This window comes from Schistocerca nitens, chromosome 1, assembly GCF_023898315.1.
Source record: "Schistocerca nitens isolate TAMUIC-IGC-003100 chromosome 1, iqSchNite1.1, whole genome shotgun sequence".
NCBI lineage: Eukaryota > Metazoa > Arthropoda > Insecta > Orthoptera > Acrididae > Schistocerca > Schistocerca nitens.
The window spans coordinates 655,783,825-655,800,147 of record NC_064614.1 but is presented as its reverse complement, the minus strand read 5'-3'; the positions used below and the strand labels follow the sequence as shown (position 1 = coordinate 655,800,147).

General features: G+C 43.4%; 1 protein-coding gene across 1 annotated transcript in view; it reads right to left on the bottom strand.

Annotated features, from left to right (window-relative positions):
• Nucleotides 1-16,085, bottom strand: part of LOC126193318 (neuroligin-4, X-linked-like) — a 47,979-nt gene extending 31,894 nt beyond the window's left edge. The window contains exons 1-2 of the mRNA XM_049932680.1: nucleotides 16,080-16,085; nucleotides 15,499-15,832 (exon numbers count right to left, since the gene is read on the bottom strand). Coding sequence (XP_049788637.1) covers nucleotides 15,499-15,832; nucleotides 16,080-16,085 — 340 coding nt within the window. The remainder of the gene's footprint in view (nucleotides 1-15,498; nucleotides 15,833-16,079) is intronic.
• Between the last annotated feature and the right edge of the window lie 238 nt (nucleotides 16,086-16,323).

Below are 16,323 nucleotides of genomic sequence, written 5' to 3'. Positions count from 1 at the left end.
CGCTCTTCAAACTGACAGACGGCCGTGGTCCCTGTGCAACATTACGTTCAACCCCTATTTTAGCACGAACGGAAAATGATAATTCCCATAAACTATTCATTTTTGAAATCAGCATAAAATGCTGTTTTTAATAGACCAAGAAAATATTTTTCCAATTTTTGGCCAATTTCACGAGCATGTCCCCTTAAAGGCTGTGTCTAGCGCGATGTGGACGTATTAGCTGCGACAAATTGGATGAGCTTGCGGAAGACCGCAGCAGACGGGCGAACTCATCAAGGATGGGTCAACAATTTATCTGAGAAACGAGCGTGTAGACAAGTGCCTCCGACAAACACCTCTTCTGGCGTGGTACAAACTTGCCCTACCTGTCGGCTCCAAGTGAGCTCTCGCGTTGGTCTTCTGAGTCCCTATGTGATGCTACATGAATCTTCATTTTGATAGTGTAAGCCATTTCTTTTATTGATTGACCCTGATGTGAGACTGGGCTTGTTACATGACAACCGCCAGCACCTTGCTTCGCTTCTGACTTCGACTCCAACCTCAACATCGATGCAGTTTCAGTCATCTTCGAACTCGCCGTTTCTGTGTGCCCGTAGACTCAACCCGTGGGTCTCGCCGCAGCCGGCTCACCACTTTAGTCTGTTGTCGGGTGCAAGTGGACCCGCCTCGCTTTTAAGGGAGAGCGAGTACACGATGCTACAGGTAATGCCGCGGTCTGTGGTAATCACGCTGTGTACGTAACCCTTGTGAAAAAAACTTCCGCAGTTACATTATAAATTACTATTCATTTATTTCAGTTAATCATGCTTTCGTCTTTATAGCCATTCTCAGCTGCAAGTTTTAATGTTGTAAAAATATCCAGCCTGCACAGCTGGCGTAGGCAAACGCTGGCCAAGACGGTTTATTATGTATCAACTATGCAGTACCCGGCGCTTTGCTGCCGCAAAAAAAAATAATTTGGGGAATATCGTTTAAAAATTTGAATGACTTATCTTGTTCAATTACAGTTGATAGAAAAAATGTTATTTATTTTATTATTGTTCATGAATAGATTTACTGAAACTGGAAGATATATGAAAGAGAAGTATGAATTATATTCATTTTATTTTGGTGACTTATTATTCAAGTGCTTTAGGGTAGGTAATATTTTTAGTTTTTCCGCCTCCATAAAAATGCCGAAATATTATTATGTGAAATAAATGAAAAGCAATTTATAGTCTAACTGCAGAAGTTTCTTTCAGAAGGGTTACATATTCTAAATATTCAGTTACTGTGAGGAATAGCAAACATGGAAACGAACAAGTACAGCTCTTAATCAGAAACAACATAAGAAAATGCACAACAGCAAAGTACGTTGGCATAGAGACAGCAAAAAGAAGTCCATAAAGAGGAGGAGGGATACATTCAACAGGGTTAACAAAAGCTGGCGAGGCGCCGTGTTTACGAAATTGTGTAAAGTGCTGTTTGGCTCGCAGATTGCCAGCCTGTATTTGCACAAAAGCCGGTTAGTAAAACACTCCATCACTAGAAGCTTTAATATGCATCAGGTGCCCCGCCGTACGCGTAACGTAGGACAAATGTCCATTTCTCATTAACATGGGTGACATATGTCAGCACCGTAATTAACCTTAATTAAAAGCTTTCGCCTCGACCCTCATTGGCTCATTCGATAACATTACGTGTCAAATAACGAATTTCTAACAGAATTCGTAACATAATTCCACATCACTCAACTAGATTTTTGTAATCATTTCACGGAGACGTCTAAATGAAAGCAGCACTGTCGAAGGTGATGCCAATCACATGGCGCGGCGTCAAATGGAAATGGACACGTCTGATTAGACAATGTGATAAATTCATGAACAATCATTTGGACTCTAACTGCAGAAAAGAGCATTTCATTCCTTGTCTGGTGTTATATTCTAGCGTCCAAGATGACTAAGACGTTAAGACGACCTTCATTTCTTCCAAAGCAAAATGTGTCTGTTGTCAACGCGCTATCAAAACAGGTTTTCAAAAGTATGTTTGGAATGTATGGCCATTATATGCTTTTGAAATAGTTACATAATCGTCTTCTTTAGATACAAGCAATACTTTGTTCCTGAGTTTGACTGTTCTTTCTCCAGTTCTAGACCGCAAAATTCGCTTTTTCTATGGTCAATTGTGTGTTGTATGCTATCGAACGGACAGCCAAGCTACCAAAAATAATTTTCCCCTGACAAAGATGTGGTCAGTGCAAACATACGTATGTTTCCCGCCGGTGCATAATATAGGGCAACTGATGCTCTTTACATATTCAACATGGTGTTTAACTTGGATCCTGAAGTCGTAACAGCTGTGTATGCACAGTTCAGAACATGATTAGAACTCTTTGATGAAGTGTGAAACTACCCGAAAATTTCTGTATATTTTTCGAATAAGCATCAAATAAATATGCCATGACACATGAAAATGTCTCCCAGACTGGGATATGTGCCAGAATTACTCGCTGTCGTAGGCTGTCGTGGCCTTATCCAGTGAGAATGTCTGAAAATGCTCCCAGCTTCGACCTTAGCATTGTCACTTGCGTTCTACTTACAACTTTGTAAAGAACCCTTAAGGAAAGTGGTCACATCTGAAATGATCTCACTGATACCATTTCATTGGTATGTCTCATTCCATTCCAGTGTATTTGAGTATATTTGCTTCACTTGACGGAAAATCAGAAGTTTTAAGATAATCGGTCTCGAACTAGCACCCAGTAATCTCTGCCTTCTTGCAGAGGGAAGGTTATGGTTTAGCGCTCGTCGATGGTGAGGTCATTTGAGACGGAGTACAGGTTCGGATTGGGGATGTCTGGGGAAGGAAACAGGCCTCAACATTTTAAACGTAAGATCACGGAATTTGACTTGAGTGTTTTGGGGAAACCACGGAAAACCTAGGCTTGTGTGGTCGGATGAGAATTTGAGCTGCTATCCTACGGTGGCCTGCAGCACCTTACCTTTGTAATATTTCGCTCGGTATCTGACGGAAAGATACTCTCAGTTACAACTCCAAATAATTGGCTCTGAGCACTATGGGACTTAACATCTGGGGTCATCAGTCCCCTAGAACTTAGAACTACTTAAACCTACCTAACCTAAGGACATCACACACATCCATGCCCGAGGCAGGATTCGAACCTGCGACCGTAGCAGTCGCGCGGTTCCGGACTGAGAGCCTAGAACCGCCAGACCACCGCGGCCGGCTCCAAATAATTACGTGCTACAACCACTAGCGTTAAAATGTGTCTCCGGATGCTTACAATGGTCCAGTGTTGTTCTGTTGCTTTCTAAAACTTTAATGTGATGTCACAGGCAGTTGAATGTATTCTAATGGATATTGAAATGAAACTAATGAAACTCAATACGCTTGTTTGGATGGACATCTGCCGCGGTAGCTCTTACATATAAATTATTCTTTTTTTCGTCTTAGGCGTACTGTGGTTCCAAAGAAACTACCTACAATTGCAGTAAGATTAAGATGGGAACCAAACACTAATAGACTACTAAGACTTGCCTGACTTGTAATGTTCACTCGAGGGTCACTGCCAGCAATGAACTGCTCCTGAGGTAGCATAGCATATCATATTCAATGTAGACAAACCCTTGTACGAGGACGAGCTGAAAAGTAATGCGTCCAGACTTTTTATGTGAAAAGTCTTAAAGCTTTTTAAAGAAAACAATTGTTAGTTACACTCTACAGTGACAGAACAAAAGCTGGTCTCTCGCTGGGAGAAATGTGTTCATCGCAAGCGTGACTACGTTGAGAAAAAAATATTTAGACATGAAGAGTAAAGAGGCAGAATGTTATTGAAGTTATCGCATAAAAAATTCGGAGGGATTACTTTTCAGCACGCCCTCATATGAGGGTACTCCGAGGCTAAACCTAATTTACCTTCTTCGAATGAATTAACTGTTGACGATGGCGCATACGGATGGTAGTCAGAAACTACATTTCCTGCCCCTACCATTCTTGCCCACATATACGACATTATAAATCTAATTGGATGAAAACTCTCGGGGAGAAAACTAAATGGGAACTAACAAGGATTTAAGCTCGGTAATACAGATAGAAACTTCCATAATAAACACACTTAATTTTCTTTCCTGCCTTCTTATTTCATAATTTCCACTACGCTGGCAAAATTATTTCCGGTAGAGCATTTTGGCGTCCTTTAGATATTTTACAATACCAGTCACACCAAAGCAATGAGGCAACGCTGCAACACTTTATCGGTCGAAAAGTCACTCCAAAATACATCGAATGCAGTTTCTCTGCCTCGTGATGACTGGGTGTTGCGTGATGTCCTTAGGTTAGTTAGGTTTAAGTAGTTCTAAGTTCTAGGGGACTGATGACCATAGTGTTAAGTCCCATAGTGCTCAGAGCCATTTGAACCATTTGAATGCAGTTTCTGGTTTAATTCTCAAAGTATAAACATCCATTGACCAGAAACGGATCGTGCCAGAGATGCGTTCTGAGAATGCAAGCCAGTTTTGGTCTCACTTAAAAATTTTGACATCCCACACTCGCCCGCAATATCAGGTTGATACGTTGGTGACTTAGTGTGAGCAGATCCCTTCGCCTAGTACCAACCGGCGTAGCCGCACGATCCCAGCACAAATAGAACACACCATACACTATAATCAAAGAACAAATCATATTTAGTAAACATCTGCGTACTAACATATTTCATTTAATCTTAGACAGAAATGTCGATTTCGCGGCAGGCCTTATGCTTGCGAAAAAGGAACGTTTTATTTGGATAACTTATTTTAAAAATATTTCTGTTGACTTCTCTATGTTTAGAGTGAAACTTGTAGTATTAAACAATTTCAGGACCTGACCACGACGATACTTGACGTAGAAAGTTCCAAATTTTCTGTAGTTTGGACACTCTCGCTCACCATACGATTAAATGGTAATCCGGCCAGTTCCGACTGAATTCCACTGCAAAAGAAATTTCAGAATTATTGACATCAAATTCAAATTGACTGAAGTCCCTAATTCTATTGCCTCTTACATCGTGTAGGTAGAACATTGATTACTACTACTTGCACTGTCAGTAACGCAGGAACCGGTGGAAGACAAAGGCGTTTTCTGAGATCGATGACGGCGTTCACGAAATGAACGGCTGCTCAAAAAGTAGGGCCGGAGCGTAGCGAGTTGACTTAAGCGTGCACAAACAGTCCAGAGGGTAATATCAATCCAAAAGTAGTACTGAAAAGGTCACTCTGCTAATCGACGGTGCATGTAAGGCTCCATGGAACTAGAGAAACAAGTTGGGAGCCACAGTATTTACAAACTCTCTCGTGTCAGTGGACAGAATCACATGATACACTTGCAGCTGCGGCGCCTCAAACAGGAGCAAGCAACGTCCCGTAATTGAAGCTCGGGTAACTCTAACATGTTCTCCACATTGATACTCGGGCTGAGCGTAGAATCCGAATCAAGGTTGGATACTGAAAAATCTATTGTCGAAGCTTCATTTTACGGCCTTTAGAGCAGTATAATAAATCCTTAAAAACATTTCTTCAGTGCCTCCTTTTATGGATTTGTTTCACTTGTAATTAATCCACTATCTAGAAAGTGCACACGCAATGTTTTCGAACGTTGCTCTACCCACAACAGTCATCTTCTTTTGAAACTAAGAACGGTCCTAATGTCAGAGAATCGCGAGTCACATTTGTTGGCTTTCTTTTGTATCTGTTAATAGCGTTGTGTATTTGTGCAGTTTCAGAGAAACGTTCGGAAACACCTCTATTCAGCCAGCGTGACCAAAAGAATGGCACCACACCATTTCATTGGTGGCTTGTGTCAAGAAAGATGTGAACTTCCGATGCCCCAAATCGTGGGAGCCGACAGTATGTTGACTGTCTTTATAGCTGTGGCGCGAATTACGGTGATGGATTCTTGCACCCTGCGATGGGCTTGTCCGCCCTTTGCTTGAAGCCTGGTAGCGCTATCGAGGTAACGGAAGAGCACCCAGTTGTAGGACGGGCCAGGGGTTTCCAAAATGTTAAGCCATGGGCCGATGATTCATACGTAAATGGAAGACGTGCATCACTATAACAAACGTGTGATTGGTCAACGTGGGCCAACAAGTAGCCGATGCCAGACTGGTCGACGACCTGTGCCAGACGAGCTACAGATGCCAAGTCTGCCGCCTCCGGTCTTGGCACCGTGCGCTATACCCATTCCCTGAACTTCTGCCTCTGACGGTGGTGCTCAGTGTACAGTGCAGTGCAATTCTTTGCAATCTGCCGCCGAGATGAGAGTCCCAGCACCCGTCGTTGCTATCGGAAGGGAAAAGCTCTTGATCCGTTTCCTGACGACTCCTCGAGAGTTCTGGTAGTGGACACTCAGCTACCATTTGCCGCACGCTGCCCCATGTCGCTGAATGGGCAAAACAAATATTAGAAATGCTGGATGCGGAAATCTCAACTGGGAAATCCACTAGCAGCTGGCTTCCGGAATGGTCAGCGGGCCCCCCTCGTGTTTTGCCTTACAACTGTGTTTCCCTAGCCACCAGTGTCCAGCACCAAGGTCTCCACATCCCACCGAACGTCAGACGCTACACAGTAGTGGCCACTAAATAGTCTATCCTTCCCCATCTTTCAGCATCGTGTAGCCCTTTTCTGTGCCGTTTAAATTAAATAGGCCGGCCGAAGTGGCCGCGCGGTTCTGGCGCTGCAGTCTGGAACCGCGAGACCGCTACGGTCGCAGGTTCGAATCCTGCCTCGGGCATGGATGTGTGTGATGTCCTTAGGTTAGTTAGGTTTAACTAGTTCTAAGTTCTAGGGGACTAATGACCTCAGCAGTTGAGTCCCATAGTGCTCAGAGCCATTTGAACCATTTTTTAAATTAAATATTTCTTTCCTCTTTTAAATATGATTTGCATAATTAGCCTTAACTTTCCAGATGTATTGACATTTGCGAGTATTTTCGCCCCGTCCACAACCAGCCACTTACCACTCCCAGGGATTCCTACACTACACATCTACGTCCTTTATGAACTTAGCCTGGCATATTCTGCCAGTAGATTAACACGATAAGGAACGTGGTGTACTACTGGTATTCGCTACAGTACACAAACTCCTTACAACTATTTTAACACCAGAGTCACAGTACCAGAACTGTCACCCATCACTGCAGTGATCGAGATTAGTTTTTCTCAATAAATGTCTTGTCTGTCGACTGTGTATTCCTGGCAATAAAATTCTTAATCCACCGTAAACGTGGTTGCAATAAGATCAAGTCAAGCAGATTCTCCGTCAAGTCCAACTCAGAATCAAAACCTGTCACGAACAAAGTAAGACGAGCAACGTAAGTTACACGAGTGCTGTTGCTCAACACCACGTCTCCGCCGTTTCTTCAATACGTCTGCAGTCTGTTCAGCTTGAAAGAGAAACTGTTTCGAAAAGACGGGTTTCTGTTGGACGTAAAACTGTTGCGCCAACGACAAAGCACTTTGTTGCAACTTCTCCGTCGGTGAAACGACGCGCTGCTTTCACTAAAACTTATGTGATAGTTTAGTCACACTGCAGCGTGATTTACTTCCTATAAGTGCACTGCCTGCAAAAAGAAGTTATTCCTCCCAGAAGTCGAGCAAAAAAAAAAAAAATAAATAAAATAAAATCATTGGTTGAGAGGGTATTTAATGTTATGTCAATAATTGTAAAATCGGGTCCAATTTAAAACTAACAATGTAACCCTGCCCCTCTCCCTCCGCTGATTCGCCTGGGAGGGAGGTAATGAAGCTCTTATTTCCTCACCAGGCAAGCTGGCCCAGAACTGTTGTAACTGGATAAAGATCTCCTAGAAACTTGCACTAGAAAGTAGTTGACGCCCCAGTTATTGCCACACAGTTCAAAGAGAGACGTATCGTGTACAGATAAGCACCGTCTTGTTGAAAAAGGCACCACAATACTGTCCCATGAGGACACGTGGTAACCGTGACGTACAGTTGTGCCATCAGCGTTCCGTCAATTTGTACCAGCCGCGACCTGAAGTCATGCCCGATGGCTCCCGACAGCACGACGCCTCGAGTAACACCGCTGTACCTCTAAAATATTGGCAGAATGGGACCTCTATTCAGGTCGCCGCTATACTAGCCAACAACGGTCATCCAGAGCAGTGCAGAACCGTGATTCATCGCTGAACAAATCGCGGCGTCATTCGTCTGCAGTCCGTGCTTCCTGGTCAAGGCACCGCTCTAAGCGCTGCCGTTTTTGTTGCGGTGTTGAGGCAGCCTGCGCATGGGACGGTAATTGCCTAGCCGTTCTCCAGCTACGATGTGGATTTCATGGCGGTCTGTTCCTTGTTCCACATCTAGGTAACACAACATCTATTGTTTCTCACAGTAGACTTTGGAACCTGATGATGAAGTCGTAAAATTCGTAACTTCTTTTCTCCACATACAGCAGCACTTGGAGTTCGTTAAAAGTTTACCAACAACATTGTTTTGGAATTAATAAGCTCAGAAACGATGGCACATTTATCGGACGCCGTCCGGTACAGCACGGTGCAGCAGCGCACACGTCGGGCTGATTTAGGCGCTGCGGCTTTGGTGTTGATTGGACTGCGCATCCCCCCGGACACACATTGCGGCTGGCGGTGATGAATTTTTGATGCGGAGGCCGGGCGTTCGCCTCCTTGCTGTCCAGGGACGTGGCCCCAAATTACAAGCTGCAGGCCTGCCCGGCGCATCAAGCCGCTACTCGCCCATCGCGAATGGGAAGATTCCTTCCTAACACAACGCCGATGTCCAAATGTACTATGCTGCCAGGAGCTATAATAAATGAATTAAGGAGACAAGTCAAGAATGATATCAACGAAAAAGTTGCAAATTTTAGTTTTTTTACTCACTCGATGTTTAGTTTCGGACCGAGACCTATTTTCAAATCATCGTAACATAATCAAAAATGGTATTTCCGAAGATGTGCAACGAACAGTTACAGCGTATACTGAGTTTTGGTCATGGTTTTTCATGTCTTCGGGAATAAGAGGCGTGTTTTTTAAGTAAGTACCGTTTTGAAATTAAAAAAAGACGTACTAAGATATCTCAATAGTTTTATTTTTACATGAAAGCCTGAGACTTAATATACTTTTCTACATAATTTCCGTCAATATTGAGGCATTTGTCATAACGCTGTACCAGTTTTTGAATACCCTCCTCATAGAAGTCTGCCGCCTGACTTGTTAACCACTGCATCACCACTGATTTGACTTCCTCATCGTCTTGAAGACGCTGACCGCCCAGGTGTTTCTTCAAGTGCAGGAGGAGATGGTAGTCACTGGGTGCAAGATCGGGGCTGTACAACGTTATGACAAGTGCCTCAATATAGACGGAAATAATGTAGAAAAGTAGTTTAAGGTACAGGCTTTCATGTAAAAATAAAATTGTTGAGACATCTTCGTACGTCTTTTTTAATTTCAAAACGGTACCGACTTAAAAATCACGCCTCGTACCATTTTTGACCATATTACGACGATTTGAAAATGGGTCTCGGTCCGAAACTAGTCATCGAATGAATATTAAATTTGCAACTTTGGAGTGGTTTTTCGTTTTACTTATTAACAAAAGTTGCTGACCCACAGCTGATCCAGCATGCTGGAAGTTCGTCAAGTCTCCATCCCATTTTTCGAATCCTGATAAATTTGACACTAATGCCACATTTCCGCTGTTGCCGAAAACGAATTACCCCACGCCGGCCGAAGTGGCCGTGCGGTTAAAGGCGCTGCAGTCTGGAACCGCAAGACCGCTACGGTCGCAGGTTCGAATCCTGCCTCGGGCATGGATGTTTGTGATGTCCTTAGGTTAGTTAGGTTTAACTAGTTCTAAGTTCTAGGGGACTAATGACCTCTGCAGTTGAGTCCCATAGTGCTCAGAGCCATTTGAACCATTTTTGAATTACCCCACGATACTCCAGTTTATCCATGCGCTGCGCCATGTTGTTTTGGGTCCTCTAGTGACGTACTACGATACTGTCGAGCGGAGCATTTCAAAGTGTGCCACGAGTTAAGACATATACCTGAAAATCTAATATAACATTCTTGGATATACTAGGGCTGTTCAAGAAAGAACATCCTTTTTTTTTTTTTTTTGGCCCCATAGTTTCTCGCGCTGGAATTTAATAATTTACTACTAGCCTAAAGTGTAGTACATACTTCGTAATAGTTTCACTGCTGTCATCACTGGTCCACGCCTGTGAGAGACAGCGAAGCTGTTCAGTATCGCCTGCCGCAAGAATGGAGCTGACGTGCGATGAACAATATGCGGCTTCGAAATTCTGCTTTTGTTACAAGTCTTCAGTTGAGGCCTATGCAATGTTACGGGAGGTCTGTGGAGAGTCTTCCCTACAGCACAGCTCGAAGATGATTTAAATTGTTTCAAGAGCAAAAACAGTCAGTTTCAAAGGAAGGTGGACTTCTCTTACGGAAGTAAACAACACCGTTGTTGTCTGTGTTAGAGAGAATAGACAAGAAACTTTACGAACACTTCTTGGAATATGGAACATTTCACGGGATGGGTAGTAAAGGTAATTTCTCAAAAAAAAACAAAAAAAAACAAAAAAAACATTATGATCACTATTGAAAAGTCCTCGTATATATGCAGGATGTAACTGGTACAGGTGCAGATATTTCTATAGGCGCAAGATTACTTCAGTATTTACTTCGTTTTCACACTAATAATTATATCTTTAGGACCAGCAAGTTAATATCTGCAAGTACATGTTGCAGGAGCAAGCCATTAACGCGTATCTTCTCTTGGGCAGCTGGTCAGGTGCTGAAGTGTGTATGCGTGGATACAAAACCCAAAGTCCATACTGACAGGTGTAGTTACTGGTGTATTTATGACTGTGCAGAAAACATCAGGTCGTAAAGTTGTGTTTATGGGAAGACTGTGCAATGCAGAGAAAAACAGCCAACACAGGATGTGTTGATATATTAAGGTACGACACATAAAAACATCTGCATTTATAACCGCAACACGTTATATAATAAACTTAACCGTCTAGTAAATCATACCTAGTTCTCTCGCAATGGTATCCTGCGGTATTTATCAGTACAGAAGACTGATGTACCTGAGAGGACAAACGTTAAGATCAATGTAAGACGATAATTTAACATGCTAATCATTTTACTTCGTGGGTATTGTGTAAGAATAGTGTTCTCTGTATTAATGGTTTTGTTTGGTGACTGCCGTTCCGCATGTTAGGGTGCATATGTTTAATATTAAAGAATGCACAGCCACCTGATGAAAGCGTGACTCTGGAAATACGTAGCTGCGTGTTTTCATTGTTTTTACCCAGCTGTATCCTAAATAAATATAACCCCCACTGGTTTAACCGCTACCTCTAATCGACGCGATGGGTGATATTAAAACGCTCGAAAACTACTTTACGGAAATAAAGTGACTGATATCACTTATCTGCAATCACAGTGAAAACCTTTCCAACATGAGAGATCAGCTAGTTTCCAATAATATTATCAAGCCTTGTGAACTAAAACTGAGAGCATCATATTCGTGTAGAAATTGGGTCAAAGCTCTTGCGGCTTCGTCTTGCAATCACGTCGTAAACTGGGGCCCAACTGTTGTCGAAAATATTCCAACTAATGGAAATGCTCGCCAAGGAATGTCACGTTTTGAGACACGTGAGGTCTGCACCGCCATCTTAGAGAGGTTCTGTCTGTTGGATTTTGAACTAAACAGTGTGGGACCGGGGTCAGGGATTTTCTCTGCCTCGTGATGACTGGGTGTTGTGTGCTGTCCTTAGGTTGGTTAGGTTTAAGTAGTTCTAAGTTCTAGGGGACTGATGACCATAGATGTTAAGTCCCATAGTGCTCAGAGCCATTTTGAACTAAACAGCGTGGGACAACGGTCTGTGCGGGCAAGCGGAAGTTGAATCGTTTTAACACACTTGTTCTGAGATCCAGGGCATTCGAGCTGGTCGTGGTGAACGCAGTTACATCGTAGTGCCAGTGCTGGTTAGCTTGTGCCAAAGAGGAGTTAAAACACTGAGTTCTATTTTTTACTTTTAAAAATATCTTCTGGTATTGTTTATTGTTTTTACTTGGTGTTTCCAAGGTCAATTATTGCATGATGTTGTCTTCCGGGTGCCACGTGGTCCCCAGCGAAATTAAAAAAAAAAAAAAAAAATTTGAGCTGCCCCAACTCTTGATCAATGCTTGTATTATGTTATTTAAAGTTGTGCCACATATCTTACGAAGGAGTTTTTATCGATTTGTTTTGTGTGGATATTTGAGTCTTTGTCTCGAATCCATGAGTATTGCATTTCGTATTCGTACTAGTGGAGCATCTGTATAACGCTTCCAGTACTTGTGCTGAACACAGGGTGTTTATAAATTATTTATGCAAAAGTAACCTTTCGCTGTCGAAAGGGTAAATACTTCACATAAATGTCTCATAAGTCACTGAATGCAGTATATGCTAGAGATTATTCCCACCTAACACTTTTAGTTCCCGACGTTCCTGCAAGGTGGCACATGTAAGTGAGTTATTCCATCAGTAATCATTAAGTGGGTTTAATTTTCTCATTCTGATAATACTGAAGGGCGATCTATTTTAACTGTAAAAAACCAAGGTCGCTTAAAATATTTCTTTATTTAAGACAATCGGTTTCAAAAGACTATACCGTCATCTTCAGGTCTTAGAATCTTTGTTGTGAAACATGTTCATTTTAGGCTGAACCTCACTCACAAGGTGTATGTGGATAAAAATCACCACTTGTAAGGGATCTGTCATGGCTAAAATATGAAAAAACGTAAAACGCCTTGTGCAAAAGGCCATGTCCATATACATATTGCTCACAGGTGCTTGTTACACCATGCATGGTACACAATAGCACATCTGTTTACATAGTATTTGTATACAAAACACTTTGTTCGGAAGGGCATGTCCATATATATGTTGATCACAGTTGCATTTTACATCGTGTAAACACGGTACACAATAGCACATCTGTTTACATAGCATATATAAACAGACGTGCTGTTATGTGCCGTGTTTATATGATGTAAGAGGCACTTGTGAACAATGTGTGTATGAATATAGCCTTTTACACAAGGAGTATTCTTTATATATATTTTAGCGATGGCAGACGTTTTACAGGTGTCCATTTTTATTCTCTTGACGTCTTGTGCGTGTGTTTCAGCGTAAAATGAACATGTTTAACAAAAAAGATTTTAAGACCTGAAGACGACAGTGTAGTCTGTTGAAACCGGTTGTCATAAATAATGAAATATTTTATGCGATCTTGGCTGCTGAATGGTTTTCTACCACCATGAAGTCGTATAACGGTGCAGAGCGTGCGTAGTATTGTCCATGGTCTCATGAATCCAGATCCGCTACTACATTTGAGAGACAATTCAGCATTAAATATCGCAGGAAACCACCCCAAAAACGAACTGTTATTAATTAGTACAATCGTTTCATCGAAACTAGATGTATGCCGTAAAGGACGCTTTGTCAGCGTCTGTCAGCAATCTCTGATACAGACATTGAACAAGGTCGGCAGTCTTACATTTGTAGACCGGGAAAATTAACGAGACATTAAAGACAGATTGTTTGTTCCTCCACTTACGGGAAACGTCGAAGAGTTGTGACAGCGGGTAATACAAGCACTTGTCACCGTACATCAAGACTTACATCATAGGACTTGGCAGCAAATGGGCAGATGGGACATAAGTCGTGTTACAAAAGGTAGGTATGCTGAACAGTTGTAGAACGATTGAAGAAATATTGCGTTCAGTGCTGTATCAAACGTATCTTTTCGACACGTAAAGATTGGTTTTCTATAGAATTGAAACAAATGAGCCCTTGGTCACAATTATTTTTAGTCTTATTGACCAGGATGCAACACTTCTAAGAGTGTTGAAACCTGCTCAATAAGACTAAAAATAATTGTGACCGAGGGCTCATTTGTTTCAGTTTTAATTTAGAAATGGTCACTGAACCAAGCAGCCACGTTTAAAACTTTGCTTGTTTTGTCTAGGTTACTTATAAACACCTTGTATTCTGCGGCCGATAAAAGCTCGTGATTGCTTTCTTTGTGTGTGCCTTGACTCGCAGGCAGTGTTTCACTCAATCATTCTTTCGTTGACTTAAGCATTTGGGAATTGTCGGAAATGAACTCTTACGTAAAACAAAAGTTCTTTCTAAGCGATACATTTGTTTAAGATTAGTTATTAAAGCGGTGAGTAATTTTGACTTTTTCTTGCTCTGGTTGCGTTAGGATTTTGTAGTTAATGGATGTGCCTTCTGCTAGAATTTGTTCTCCACATTCACTTTGTTTAATCACTGTGTCGTGAATCAAATATTCAATACGTTATTGTAACATAAAATTAGTATCAGTTATATGTTTTTGAAAATCATTTAAACAGAACGTTTACCCCTTTTGGAATATTTTAAATAGCTATATGCCTTACCTGGGAGTCTTCGGCTGTGGAATCCTTAAAGATAATCTTCTTGGCCATCAAGGCTCATCATTTAGAGCTTTTAACGGCTGTCTGTACCATCTGCTTAGGACTAGTAACGCATATGCTGGAAGGCGAGTTGAGTAGCGGCGGATCAATGGGGGAGTGACGCTATGCGCCAGGAACATTATTTAATGTCTTCGTATATCCATAATTGAAATGGACGATTTGGAACGTCGGCTAGTATAATATATGTTAAACAATGACGAAATTCCTCCAGCTGTATTAAGGTGTTGGTTTTACAGGCGACTAGTTTCGATGTTGATACATCATCTTCAGGCCCATACTTGTCGAGAGCAACCGTATGTGTCTAACGCTACTACAGTTACTACCTGCTCTCCGCATGGAACACGCCTAGCTAGTGTTAGACACATACGGTTGCTGTCAACAAGTATTGGCCTGAATATGATATTGTAACTCGTCATTTTTAACATATATTATTTAATGTCGCTCCCGCCTTCTCATAAGTGTCAGGCATTTGTCTTTGCTCTCGCTCGATATCTGCAGTTGAAAAAAGGTATCGAAAGCTTTATGGCTGGATGTGACTGTAAAACAGATAACATTTTATTCTGTATAACTTAACTATTTTGTTTTAACTGCGAGAGCTTGGAGATATTGAGAAGCGTGTTATTGGAGGATGTAATTGTAGTATTCATTGCTCGTCCCAGTACAAACAACCAAGTACGCCAGTACCCAGTTATCGTTACAGATGAGACACGTAGAAAGAGCAGATTAAAATAGGTACGGAAGATGTTGAATAGGTCAGTTTTCTTTTCCGTAGTGTGCTATGTTCATGACGAACTGTACTTTGGTTTTGGTAGGAGTCAAACATTTGCACAGATGGGTGTATTGGTATTCAGTATTAACCATTGTCAAAGACATGCGTTTCCATTCTTTTGAGTTGGTTTATTTACTACCTCACGCTACTTGGTGTCCCATCCGTGGGTGGGATGCAGAGTGTAAGAGGTGCCGGCTACTCACCGGCTCGCGGCACGTAGAGGTTGAGGTAGAGGCAGTCCTCGCTCTGGTTGGCGAGCAGCGGCAGCAGCAGCTCGAGCTGGCGCAGGCGGCCGCGCGGGAAGCGCAGCAGCGCGTCGCTGCGGTTGGAGATGTCGGGCGTGCGCTGCGGGCAGACGGGCGACAGCGCGTCGGCGAGGCGCGTGTGTCTCCACGGCGACGGCGTCAGCGGCGGCATGTAGCGCAGCGCGCCCACGGGCGGCGACGCGTACGGCACGCCCAGGAAGGCCTCCACCGTCTGCTGCAGCACCAGGCCGCGCACCGGCCCGTACTTGGTGCGCACGACGCGCGTGCTGTACTTGGGGGGCGGCGCCGCGCCCGCCGCCGGCACCAGCGTCGCGGCGGCGAACGCCAGCAGCAGCAGCACCAGCGGCAGCAGCGGAGGCGGCGGGGGCGGCGGCGGCGGCGGGGGCGGGCCGGCGGGGGCCGCGGGCGCGGGGGCGGAGGCGGAGGCGGCGGCCGCGCGCCGCATGCTCAGCCCGGGCCGCTGCCCCCTGCGGGCCTCGCCGCCACCATGGCCGCCGCGCTCAGCCGCGGGCCCTCACCGCCATCACGACGGCGAGCCCCGCCTGCCGACACACAGGGCCGTCCACACGCTATTAGCTTTCCTTATTTATGTGAATAGACACCAGCCCTCTGCACATCCTCTACACACTTGATTCAAGTTATCCAAGGTGTGGACGCAAACATTGTTTTTGACCTGGGGCATAGGGAAATGCAAGAACCTCTGATTAATCAGAAAGGACGACAACGTTACAGGCTCTCTCCGACCCCCTTCGGTAAATAAAC